The sequence below is a fragment of the Pieris napi genome, chromosome 24, assembly GCF_905475465.1.
Source record: "Pieris napi chromosome 24, ilPieNapi1.2, whole genome shotgun sequence".
In the NCBI taxonomy this organism is placed as follows: domain Eukaryota; kingdom Metazoa; phylum Arthropoda; class Insecta; order Lepidoptera; family Pieridae; genus Pieris; species Pieris napi.
This window is the reverse complement of record NC_062257.1, coordinates 6,440,985-6,454,458: the sequence shown is the minus strand read 5'-3', so window position 1 is coordinate 6,454,458 and position 13,474 is coordinate 6,440,985. Positions and strand designations below refer to the sequence as shown.

The 13,474-nt window shown below is 35.2% G+C and overlaps 1 protein-coding gene across 1 annotated transcript in view; it reads right to left on the bottom strand.

The window, feature by feature from the left end:
- Positions 1-13,474, bottom strand: part of LOC125061813 (rho GTPase-activating protein 6) — a 106,073-nt gene that overhangs the window by 62,456 nt on the left and 30,143 nt on the right. The window contains exon 2 of the mRNA XM_047667418.1: positions 6,952-7,221. Coding sequence (XP_047523374.1) covers positions 6,952-6,994 — 43 coding nt within the window. The 5' untranslated portion in view covers positions 6,995-7,221. The remainder of the gene's footprint in view (positions 1-6,951; positions 7,222-13,474) is intronic.

Below are 13,474 nucleotides of genomic sequence, written 5' to 3'. Positions count from 1 at the left end.
GCGTAAAAAACTCTCGGTACTCTTTTAAATAGCAAATCATCAAACAACACTTATTTTAAAACAAATATCGCAAATTAATGTAAAATAATTTTGTATACAAAATACTGTAAATACTATTTTAAAATAGTAAGTACCGAGTTTCTTGTCCATTCTTCTACATATGAAACTACCTATTGGAAGGGGCAACTAGACATTTTTTTAAATGTTTTGAACTTGTAATTTTGACTTTAAAAAGTGCCTTTTTAATAGTGCATTGAAATAAATGATTTGATTCGATAGAAAAAAAATCCAAACATAGACCATTTTTTACACTTTCAATTCATTTTATGACGAAAATGTATATACACGATATTTTATCGAAAGCCAAGTACTTAATCCATTTCAGAAAAAAAACGTGTGGCACGCGGGGACTGCCGCGGTAAAGCTATTGTATAATTTTTTTTTCAACTTGCTTATAATTATTTATTTATGCAGTATTTTTTTTTTCTTTGATATTAATTCAAGTTTTTTCTTTGATAAATTAATTCAATCTACCACTCTACCAGACTCAGACTAACTCGCCTATACAGTCTGTCTAACTCTAACGCGCACCGGCTGCATCGATCTCGTCAGAGAGATGTGAATACGCAGTATGCGTTCTGTCCCGCTCTAACGCGTAAGGTTTTTTTCGTTACGGAATTTCTGGATTCGGTCTCCACGCTCGAGGCCCGCGATAGAAGCTATGCAATAGCTTAAAAATGATAAAATTACATTAATTTAATGTTTTACATAACTAATTGTTATTACGGGCCGGCGCGCCTCAGTACTCCAGCTCTCCACTGCGCCCCGCAGTCCATCACGAGACACTGACACAGCAATTCGTGCTGGGATAGGGCCTTAAGTTCTTCTATTTTCTCACGTGTATATCCTTTGTATAACATATTTTCATAATTTGACTATACTCATTTCGATATGTGTGATGTTTGAGAGCATTATATAAAAAGCTTTCCCTTTTATTCAGCATTCCCGTGACGTCACAAGACTTATTGATAAGGATTGCCGACCCACTTGTTGACGTCAAGTAACCATTACAGGAACTCAATGCCAAAATCGCTATAAACATATAAATTTGCAATTATAATTGCATTGTTGGCCTGCGTATGCGCATTGTATCACGAATCCTAAATATGAGTGTGTCGCATTCATTAATAGTTGGTGTTAAAAAGGATAACCAAAGAACATATAATAAATACTTGGAACAAAATGAATGAAGTGACTTTTTTTTTTTACACGAATATCCAACTGATTGTACTTTAAAAAACGTGCAGGACAATGCCGTGTGAACCCGGCCTTAGGTTTTTAAGCGTGGCGATTACCTAATCCAAGAAACTGCGCTACCACATTGTTGCATGGTACAAAATGTCAAGTGATGAAAATATGTAGGAAAAAAAATATTTGGAGCTGTTTTAAGGTGTGATTCGACAAGTTTAGCAAATGTTTTTTATGAGAATGAACTCTTTAAACCTAACCGATTGGTATTTCTTCTAATCGGTATATAAAAATCTCGTGTCACAATGTTCGTTCCAATACTCCTCCGAAACGGCTCGACCGATTCATATGAATTTTTTATGCATATTGAGTAAATCTGAGAATCGGCTACTATCTTTCAAACCCCTAAGTGATAAGGAGTGTCCACCCCAAAATTTTATTTTTATTATTTGGAGATGTTTTTATTTTTATTTTTTTATGGTACAGCATGCAAAAATACATATAACCCCTGATTTTCACCCCTCTACGATCAATCCCTAATTTTTAATTAGTGTAGATAGTTTTTTTTTTAATTAAAAAAATATTTCCTAGAAATAATATACGTGGGAAAACGTTTGTCGGGACAGCTAGTAAACATATATATTAATGGATTCGTTCAATCTCCAAGATACATACAAAAATACAATTGTACACGACCGACAAAGTTCATTAATCGTGCGGCCAATGACATTATGATATAGATATATAGAATAAGAAGTATTTTTGTATGTAACGAATAAACTATTGGGTCGATTAAATTCACCGAAAAATGCTGTATTATCAAGAGATAATAATACATAATAAATTTAAATTCCTTACTTTTATGTGAAACATCTATAGCCGCACGTAAAACCGATTTATGGCGTGGCGACACGTCGCCACGCTATGTGATGGTATATATATATCGACCAATTGTCACAGTAATACCGTCCTCAGAGACAACATCTAATATATCTATTACCGAAGTCACTGATTAAACTAATTAAGTAGTCACGATTTGAAATAAATTCGTAAATTTTTGTATTTAATGAAAATAAATGTTTATTGAATAAATAGTCATCGTTATCTGGAAAAAATCGTAATATTTTATTTTATCATTATGAGATATTTAGTTCCTATCACAATCTGTTCTTTTCTGCATATTACTTTTACAAAATAATGTCGATGTTTCACATCTGCCAGGCGTCTCGTGAAAGCTCACATTTTTATAAGTATTATTTTTTATTATTTTTATTTTGTGTGTTTCTGTGTGTGTTTTGTTAGTAATATGTAATATGTAATGTTATGTCTAAGTATGTCTATTTATATCATCACGCCTTTTTACCGAAGAGGCAGGCAGAGACCACGGATCTCGCATACCAGACATACTTTTATAGAGGTGTAATTATGTCTACGTATCGTAATTTCGTAATTTCACTATCACGTGGATCTGGCAGTGGCGCCATGTAATACAGCCTTGTGATTCTGTAACTCACTTTTCGAACTCTCACAGCGGTTTTCGCAGCGGCGGTCGCGCTCAAATCAGTCGCGAAGCACTCATTTTACGATTTGGCATTCTGATAAACAATAAATTACAAGTCTATCAGAATGCCAAATCGTAAAATGACTATCGTTTTTTTTATAGAATTGGGGGGCAAACGAGACTACGTCCAAACAGGGCGGGCAGTTCCTATGAGGAAGGGGTATGCTGTTAAACAATTGGAGGTCGTATCTCCCACGAAGATACACCGGGATTGGACACCACAGTTCGCAAAAGAAGCTAGTGAAGCGGAACGTGGAAGACATCCAGCCATCAAGGTGATACGGATGAAATTTTAAGTTAATACGGCTCGTACGGTGTTGAAATATTTTTTCTTTGTGAAACTAATACTTGGAAATAATCTCGGGAGGGACACCTCCAATGTGTGTATAATAGGACGCTTAAAAATATGCACCTATTGTACACACATTGAACAACACACACAGAGGGAACAGCTTTATGGTTAGGGCGGCGAGTAAGTTTAACAGTCTAACTTGTGATATTGACTTATTTGCTTCAAGTGTGGTGTCGGCAAGGAGAGCTATGACATCTGAGCTCCTCAGTGGAATTAATGGTGAATCATATGTTTTTATAAGAATACTAGCAGACCGGCCAAGCGTTGCTGTGGCTAAGGTTTTTGTTATATTACATAGTAGTAAGCTATTCAAAGAAAACGGCAGAAAAACACCAGTCATGGGGACCACCATGCTTTTTTGGTGGCTATGCCATTAAATTGTAGCTTATGTGAAACGTTGGTACTTTCAACACAGCGCCATCTGTTAGAATTGTGACTATTAAATAAGAAACAAATATTTTGCAATAAAATAATATTGCGGGTATAAATTGAGATGTAAGCTATCCTAACTTTTAAGTTGGATCAAACTACACACGGTGTGCAAGTTCGATTGATATCGGTTCGGTAGTTTAGGAGTCCATAGCGGACAAACAACGTGACACGTAATTTATATATATTAAGATAAGTTACACTAAACTGTTAAGTGTTACTTAACCAATTTTCACTTAGTTTATTACTTTCTTTGATATATATTTATATAGTTGAATAAAATCATTTTATTGTTACCAATTCAGTTAATATTAATAGTACTTAACTATTTGTAAAGATTTAATTAATGACGTAAAACAATATTGTATTTAGTAAGTTAGTAATAAGCTGTAAATTTTTCTCAATAAATAAATTAAGAAAAATAAAAAAATATCTTAAAAAATCAGTATCCTCCCTCCCAAAGGTCGACAACGCACCCACTAACATGGGTATACTGCCATACCTTTTTAGGGCATGTTAGCCTATCCTATAAAACTATCTCCACTGGTAAATTCAAACGAAATTACGTTTATAAATCGCCAGCTACCACACTTCTCAATAAAGTAAATGAAATATCGTTCTAATTCCTAAGATCAGTGTATTTGCGTGGTCCGTGGCAGAAATTATTAGCGGCGACTCGTCTGCGTCGCCCTCGATATTTCTAGGTCATTTAAACGACATTGAACTTTTAAAATACTTTAAAATAACGCATATCTAATACAGCGCAAACCTTAGTATTGTACTGCGATACTAGAAAAATATTGAACAGTGGTCCCCTGTTCTCATCGGCCCCTATCATTATAGGTATTATTTGTATTCCGCTATTCTGCTAATTATAACGATTCTAAAAGCTTGAATTTTTAAAATACTTTGCAAGATTCTTAACGCTTTTCTAATGAAAATGCTCTGTGTACAGATAAAATCAATTTAATACTGTGATACTAGGAAAAATATTGAACAGTGGTCCCCTGTTGCTATCGGCCCCTATAGGGATTATTTCTATTCCGCTATTCAGCTAATTATAATGATTGTAAAAGCTTGAACTTTTAAAATACTTTTCAAGATTATTAACGCATTTCTAATACAGCGCAAATCTTAGTTTTGATACTGTGATACTAGGAAAAAATATTGAACAGTGGTCTCCTGTTGCTATCGGCCCCTATAGGGATTATTTGTATTCCGCTTTTCAGCTAATTATAATGATAGTAAAATTTTTAAATACTTTGCAAGATTTTTAACGGTTTTCTAATGAAAATGCTCTGTGTACAGATCAAATCAAATAATATCGAGTCACTTCAAACATTTTATCGCACCTGAACAGCATGGATTCGTTAAGTCACGTTCCACGTCGACTAATTTGGTTTCCTTCGTGGAGGATCTTGCTGAGGGGGTTGATCGTGGGCAATCATATGATGCAATATACACCGATTTCAGCAAGGCCTTCGACAGGGTGAGCCATGTTATGTTGATACACAAACTCTCCTCTATTGGAATTGATGGCATATTTTTAAATTGGTGCAGATCATACCTGTCAAATAGGCAGTCAGTAGTTGTAGTTGGTGGGTACAAATCCAAAGAATTCACTGCCATATCTGGAGTGCCTCAAGGGTCACACTTAGGTCCATTATTCTTTAATATCTTCATCAACGACATCGGAAACTGCGTTCAAGGGTCTAAATTCTTGATGTTCGCTGATGATTTAAAATTATATAGGACTGTGAACTCACCCGAGGAAGCAATGTCACTGCAAAATGATCTGGACAATTTGATAATGTGGTGTAGTTTAAACGGAATGAATTTGAATCCTGAAAAATGTCATGTTGTTCGATTCAGCAGGAAAAAACGCTCGCCAACCAGAGTCTATCATATTAATCAGGCATTACTTAAGGAAGTCAGCCATATTCGGGATTTAGGTGTGATTCTGGATGGTAAATTGCGTTTTAACTTGCATGTTGATGATATTATAAATAGGGCTTTTAGGATGTTGGGCTTCGTCCTGCGTAATTGTAAGGAATTTAGGAATCCCAGCACTAAAGTTACAATTGACACATGTCTCGTACGTAGTATTCTCGAATATTGCAGTCCTGTGTGGAATCCGCATTACGGTATGTATATCAAGCGCTTAGAGAATGTACAGAATCGATTTTTATGGCACCTATCCTATGGTTGCAACATGGCTAGGAAACTTCCTAGTTACAACGATCGTCTATTACATTTTCACCTTAAATCACTTCGTCATCGTAGAGAGCTGCTTGATATCATGTTTCTGTATAAACTTATAAATGGAATTTTGGATACCCCTGATATCTTGTCCAGAGTAAACATTTATGTTCCTAAAAAGCTGCAACGATTTGCAAAGCCTCCTTTCAGAATTAAGTTTGCAAAATCAAATCTGGGTCAGAATGCTCCATTAAATAGATCTTTAAGGAGTTATAATTTAATTCATAGCGTTGAAATTGATGGTGGTATTGGATCGCAATGGGGGGGTCGTGAATTCCCCCAAATAGATATGTTTTCAAACACCCCATCAATTTTCAAAAAGTTAGCGGCTCAGCTGATTACTCATTAAGATTTTATCGGGGTTATTCAATTAACTCAATTAATTTTGTAATGTTTTTATTTTGGTTTATCTTAACTTAATTTTTTCTTCTTTTAATGTACTTATAAAAATTTAGAATGTGGTATGCGCCTATAATTGGGGTAGCACTTGGCTTGTGTTGTGATCGGCCGGCGGGATGATGTTGACATCGGCCCCTAACCAATTCTAAAATCTATTTTCATCACAGCGTAAGGAAGTAAAATACGAAATAGTACTTTATACTACTCTAAATAAGCCGCCCTAATTTTTTTAGAGCGCAATTATTAAAAAGCAGGCAGCGCACTCGAAAGCCCTCTAGCATTGAGAGTCCATGCGAGGTGGTATTACTTAACATCAGATGCGCAGCTCATTTGCCGCCTGTTTTATAAAATATAGATTTATGGATATATAAATCAATATAAAAAAATAATACATTTCGGTGATAAAAAAATTAAATTACGCAAAATAGACAACCATCTCTTCGGCTATCTATATTGTGATTTTCCTCACTAGAGTTGTCCAGTAGAGATATTTAGACTTGCACAATTTCCTGCATTCCTGATTTTATGCAAGCTATTTAATGAAGCACGACATCGCTATTCAATATTTAGGGTACAGAGTCAAGAATTAGCGCTAAGTGATACTCCTGTGTGTCACCTTTTTGTCATATAGAGACGGACTTGGAAGGACTGGACATAACTAATCAACCATTATAAGTAAAGTATTTAAATAGCCTATACTTACATGTATTATTATAATTAACACTATTTTCAATCTGAATTCCCATTTTTATTAGCTAATATCACATAATTAACTTGTCACTAAACGCGCGAAGCGTTGAAATCACTTCATTTTACATTTCACTATATCACTTGTATCACTTCACTTCAATGTCAATTGTCAAAGTTTAAACGGGCATACTTTAAGAACGAAATGTCAAGCCTATGTTTCCCGCGTTACGCTCCCATGTACAACACGTGCGTAATTCTGTCCAGTCGCCATGACACTGCGCATCTGAAAAGAGAGATGATCAATGTTACCAACTTCGTAAATCTCTAAAGTTTAATATTAGGTACGAAAATTTACGTCTGTCAAGAAGATCTTATAAAAAACAGCGCCATAAAAACAGAATTTTTTGTGTCGTAAAACTGAAAAAAACTATATCTTTCTTACATATATTATATAGATATAGTTTAAGCGTTAGTAACAAACTAATATTGGATTACATATTTAGATAATTTTTTAACTAATTTGAGCGTAAGTCTCTGACCGATTACAACATTCTAATATTAATAATAAATCGTTAATCTGCCAAGAAAGTGTACAGATTGATTAATTATATAAAAACACACACAATCAGCCATATAAAAAATGTCATATTAATTATCATAATGGCATAATACGAACAGTTAAGTTATATATAATTTTTGTCAAAAATTATGGTCTAAATACTCTCTCGAAAACCTAGAAAATCTAATTACCTTTCCCTAGAAAGCTATAACTATATATATATCTATAACTTCTAGGAAGGTGATTAAATAGTTCGGTAGTCATCGCGTAACAAATTTTCAAATACATCGTTGTGTAAAATTAATTATGTAAATTAATTATTTATATATTTACAATAATCTTCCAACTTACCGTAAGTTTTAGTTATTAGTTTATTTTGTGGTTACTTGTTTAATTTTTTCCCTTGCTAGCTTGCTTATGTTCTAATATAATTGATGTGTATGTGAATTTGTAATCTAATATTTTCTCGTATAATTTTATGCATTCACGTTGTTTTAGAACTTAAAAAAATTAATTCCAAAAACAAATATCTTGTTATTAAAGGAAAAAAAATAATTTATTTATAATTTTTAACCTAAATATAAGGAGCCGCAAATTGCCAGATTAAAATCGTGGTCATATTTAAATGTCACGCGAACGAGAATATAGATTTATCATATTTCTTGAATAATAGCTTTCATATTTCATAAATTTATCTAGCAAAACAAATAAGCTTAAAAATATATTTTAATATTTAATGCTACTTTTGTGGACACGTAATCTCTCGAGCAAGCACATAAGGGAGCGTTCAAGTAATACGTAACGCAATTTTTGGAGATTATTGACCCCCCCTCCCCCATGTAACTCGCCGTAACGTTTTTCAGCACCCAAGTATAGTAAAACGTTTCGTGACCACCTAGTGACTCTTCAGTTACTATTATATGGTGTAAGTCGAAAATAATATTAACAATAACGTGTAATTCAATCCCCGCCCCGCATCGTAACGTTTTACAAAATGACCCCCCCCCCCCTCTCCCAAAATTCGTTACGTAATACTTGAACGCTCCCTAAGCTGGCCCCGCCGCAGAGCACGTGGAAAATGATAAATGGCTGCCTGACAGTAGTGGTGACCCCAGAGCTGGTGCTTTCCTCGCTCAACGAATAAGTATCGCAATACAGAGAGGAAATGTTTTTTTTATTAGTTTTAATTTTTAATTATTATTATTACTATTTAGGTTAAAAACATTGTAAATACTGTATATTTCTGTGTTCGAAATAAATATTAAACATAGTCTTCACTTCTTCACTGGTCTAATGGTACATGAGATTTCCTGTATGTGATAAATGTTTTGGACTTTGATAAACAGGAGACAGATCGCGCTAATATATATAAATCTCATTTCTGAGTCTACCTTTATTTATTTACAGCTTATATTTGGCCAAACTTTATCTTTATTATGAAACTATTTCGTATACAGTTACTGCCTTGCGATTCTATAACTCACTTTTCGAACTCTCACAGCGGTTTTCACAGCAGCCAAATCGTAAAATGACTGCTTTACGACTGATTAGAGTGCGACCGTCGCTGCGAAAACCGCTGTGAGAGTTCGAAAAGTGAGTTACAGAATCGCTAGGCTGATATAAAATAACAAGAAAATATGCTTTCCAATTATCTTTTCCAAGTACAATAAATCAAGGTATTCCATATGCTTCACAAATAGGTCGCGAAGAGTCGAGAAAACTATTCAGCTGCGAGAGTGGGGAATGGAAGCTTGCTGACGCTGGACAGAGACTAAAGCAAAATGTTCCCACCAGCAGCACGTAGAAAGTATGAGCTTTCCTCTCCGTTCATTATCTTTAATCGTCCATTATCATTCCCAGAATTTTCCAAATTCCGTCTGCAAAACCAACCTAGGGGGCCTCATAGCCTAGTGGTCTTAGTGGCAGCTAGGTGAGGGGTACCGGGTTCGATTCCCGGTTCGAGGGCAAGTTTTAATTTAATTTAAATTTGTTCTCGGCCTTTGGGAGGGTTGTGCGGTACCGGGCGAGTGCCTAAACCGTACATGGAGGACATGATCGAATTTCTAAGGCAAAAAAAAAGCACGAATGATAAAAATCTCATACTTGACGCTGGCTAATGCACAAACCGTGCCAGAGCCATAAAAAAAAACAACCTAGGAGTTCAGGCTCTCATTCGACTTCTTTGTGTGTGTAACAGAATTAACACTACTTATATTAGTGGTAGTGGGTTGATCAATTTAAAAAAAAGGAAGTTAAGCGCTAACTTGGTAACTAAAGGAATAAAACAAAGTTGCAGGAAAGATATTTGACCCGTTTTCCGCCGCCAGCTTTTGTGCTCGATTATATAAATTTATGTAACATCGTTAATACGAGATTTTGACATAAATCGTGACAAAAATATATCAGTTCCAACCTATTAACGCGCGACACAATTTTCTAACGATTTTATCAATGAGATTATATTAGAAATGTTGTATTTTTGTGTTTTGCTCGAAGTATTTGGGTCAAGATACGCTACAAATTCTTATTTTATTGTCGGCCACTCATCACCTGCGCCAGCGCCGGTCCCCTGAACTTCTAACCTTTATCCCAATCTCTTTTCTATATAGCGGAGATATAGGGAACTTTCGTGATGCTCGGGTCTTGTCGACATCCAGCCTTGCGATTCTGTAACTAACTTTTCGAACTCTCACAGCGGTTTTCACAGCGGCGGTCGCGCTCAAATCAGTCGTTTTACGATTTGGCATTCTGATAAACAATAAACTACAAGCTCCCTCCGCTTGTCAAGACGTAATGTGAAATTGCTTAACAGAATAACATGAGATTCCAAAAATGACGTGAGTGACGAAGGGATCGTTGTTAGTGCGAGGTGAACTCACGGATTAACAGAATCGCACGGCAGGTCCGATGTCATGTATGAGATTTATAGAATTGTACTAGTCTACTTGTACACACACAGCTGGGCGGTGTGTGAAACAAAAGATGGTATATTAAATGTGGCTGAGTGGTCAACGGACGTACTATTATGTATCACGACAACGTGTTCGGAACTAGAGAAGATAGAACAATCAGAATCAAACGAACAATCCGTTTGTCTTTCGTTTTATATTGTCATTTCCTGCGCACATCTCAATAGATATTCCTTACATATGAAATAGGGGTTTTGAGGAACATAAGTAGATTTTATTTAAATAGAATATATTTTATTAATCAAACTCAAACTCAAAATATCTTTATTCAAGTGGGTAACCAAGTACACTTTTGAATTGTCAAGTTAAATTAATTGTAAATTTACATTTACTACCAGTTCGCAAGTCAAGGGCCAGGGCAATCAAACTATATACCATTGCTATCTATGCACTTTTGCCATCGAATAGGAAGTTCATTGATCCATATCCATCCGTTCATGAGCATATTCTAAAAAAAAACATTCGGATGGGAATCAATAAAATCTTTGAAGGCGGTTTCGACTTCCAATGTGTCCCCTTGCTTGTTAAGGGTTTCACCCAGGAATAATGAATTTATTATTCTCACGTTGTGTTGGACGAGGCGCAATGTCGTTGCCTCGGCTAATAATATCGCGTCTGAACTTGGCTTAATTTGTCTTTTATTTTTACTCTAAGGATTGAACCCTTTTATCGTGTTTATTTGTGTTAAATTTATGTGTGTATATGTTTCAAATGTTTATTCTTGTATCATTTAAATCAAACATGGAAATGATTTAGTTTGCGAGTTTTGTACACAAAAGTCTAATAACCTTTTTTTTCGTCGGAATAAAGATTATCAGTTATCGTAATAGCTTAGACATTTAGAAGAGCAGTGTTGGCTTAGGCTAAGTGGGTCACCCCTGAGGCCGTAGGTTCGAACTCCGTACACCAATGGACTACCTATGTGCGCTACATTCGCTCGAACGGTGAAGAAAAACATCGTAAGGAATGTCATGTCTAGACTCGATAAGTTGATACTTGCTAAAATCGTCATAGTCGTAGAATAGTGACGGATCTGACAAATAGTAAACTTTACAGGGCAGCCATTTCAAAATAATATAATCATGTTAGTTTTTGTTATAACTAGTTTAATTCATATTCTGTTATTATGACGAGAATGTAAGTTTGTGCTCCTATTTCACCATGCCTCCTGCTGATAGGGGACAAGTCTTTGTTTTTAATTTATGTTATTATTATTAATTACTTAAAATGTCATGTGGAACATGGTGTAATGGTTGCAGCTCCTTACAAACGTTGTGTAAAAAAAAAAACATGGCGATTAAAAAGAGTGGCGGAGAGTATATTGCCAGTTCTTCTCTTCCGTTCTACGCCCTTGATTTGAGAACTGGCAGTAAATGTAAAATTAGAAGCATTAATATTTATTTATTTAATGACGAATCACAAGTGTACATTGTGTTACCTACGTTAATAAATGATTTTTGAATTTTGAATTTTTTTGAATATGAAAATTGGCATACGAGCAAACGAAAGCGTTTTTTTTGAAACTAAACTAAAATAATAAAATAAATTTACTCAGTTTTCTAGAAAAATCCCATGTTTCCATCAAATCCGTCACTTTACCGACTGATTAATTTGAAATTTAAAACACATGGATTTTTTTTAATGTAGCCGTAATATTTAGTCAATGTAGTATCCAAATATGATATTTTAAGAAACTATTCACGCCAGTTTCTTACAATATTAGACTAGTTTATTATCAGGTAACAGAAATGTATTAAAAAAGCAATCGATACATGTGCTGCACCTGTTCATATCAGCCGCACTTAATATCAAATTCTTTTCAAATTATGACTAATAAATATCTTGAGGTATTGCGTAAACACTTTGCAGACTTGCACAACCGTGCGAATTTTATATTTAGAACGTTATGTAAATTGGCGAATCTAGGTATGTATTACTTCCGGCCGACACTAAATAGATTAACGATAGTGTTATTTCGAATTTCGAATCATTTTTAAAAACATTTGTATAAATAGACGATCTGTACTACGTCCAGACAGCTTGTACTTAAAAACAAAAGACATTATTTTTGAATTTGGAACTTCATGTAAATTGGCGAATCTAGATATGTATTGCTTCCGGCCGACGCTGAATAGATTAAGGATAGTGTTATTTTAAATTTCGAATCATTTTTAAAAATATACAATCTGTGCTACGTCCAGCCAGCTTGAACTTAAAAACAAAAGACATTATTTTTGAATTTGGAACTTCATGTAAATTGGCGAATCTAGATATGTATTGCTTCCGGCCGACGCTGAATAGATTAAGGATAGTGTTATTTTGAATTTCGAATCATTTTTAAAAATATACAATCTGTGCTACGTCCAGCCAGCTTGAACTTAAAAACAAAAGACATTATTTTTAAATTTGGAACCTTATGCAAATTGGCGAATTTAGATATGTATTGCTTCCGGCCGACGCTGAATAGATTAAAGATAGTGTTATTTTGAATTTCGAATCATTTTTAAAAATAAACAATCTGTGCTACGTCCAGCCAGCTTGTACATAAAAACAAAAGACATTATTCTTAAATTTGGATTTGTATGGCAATCATTTGGAACTTCATGTAAATTAGTGAATCTAAGTATGTATTGCTTCCGGCCGATGCTGAATAGATAAAGATGTTGTCATTAAATCTTATTGTTATTTCGAATTTGGAATGAACTAATAATGGTTGGTGGAGGTGAGCCTCCTGCCAACCTCCTCCTGCCTCCTGTTTCGTAAACAACACCAGTCAGTCACGACAGCAGTCACATGCTGTCTGGGTGGAGCCCATGACGCTCCGACAGCAGTCACTTGATGTCTGCGTGGAGCCCATGACGCTCCGACAGCAGTCACCTGCTGTCTGGGCGGAGCCCATGACGCTTCGACAGCAGTCACCGATTCCGAATTCGACTTAGGGTCCTTCAAGGTCAACGGACTCGCGAGCCTACCCGCAGGGTTCATCGGCGAGACACTGAACATCAGGT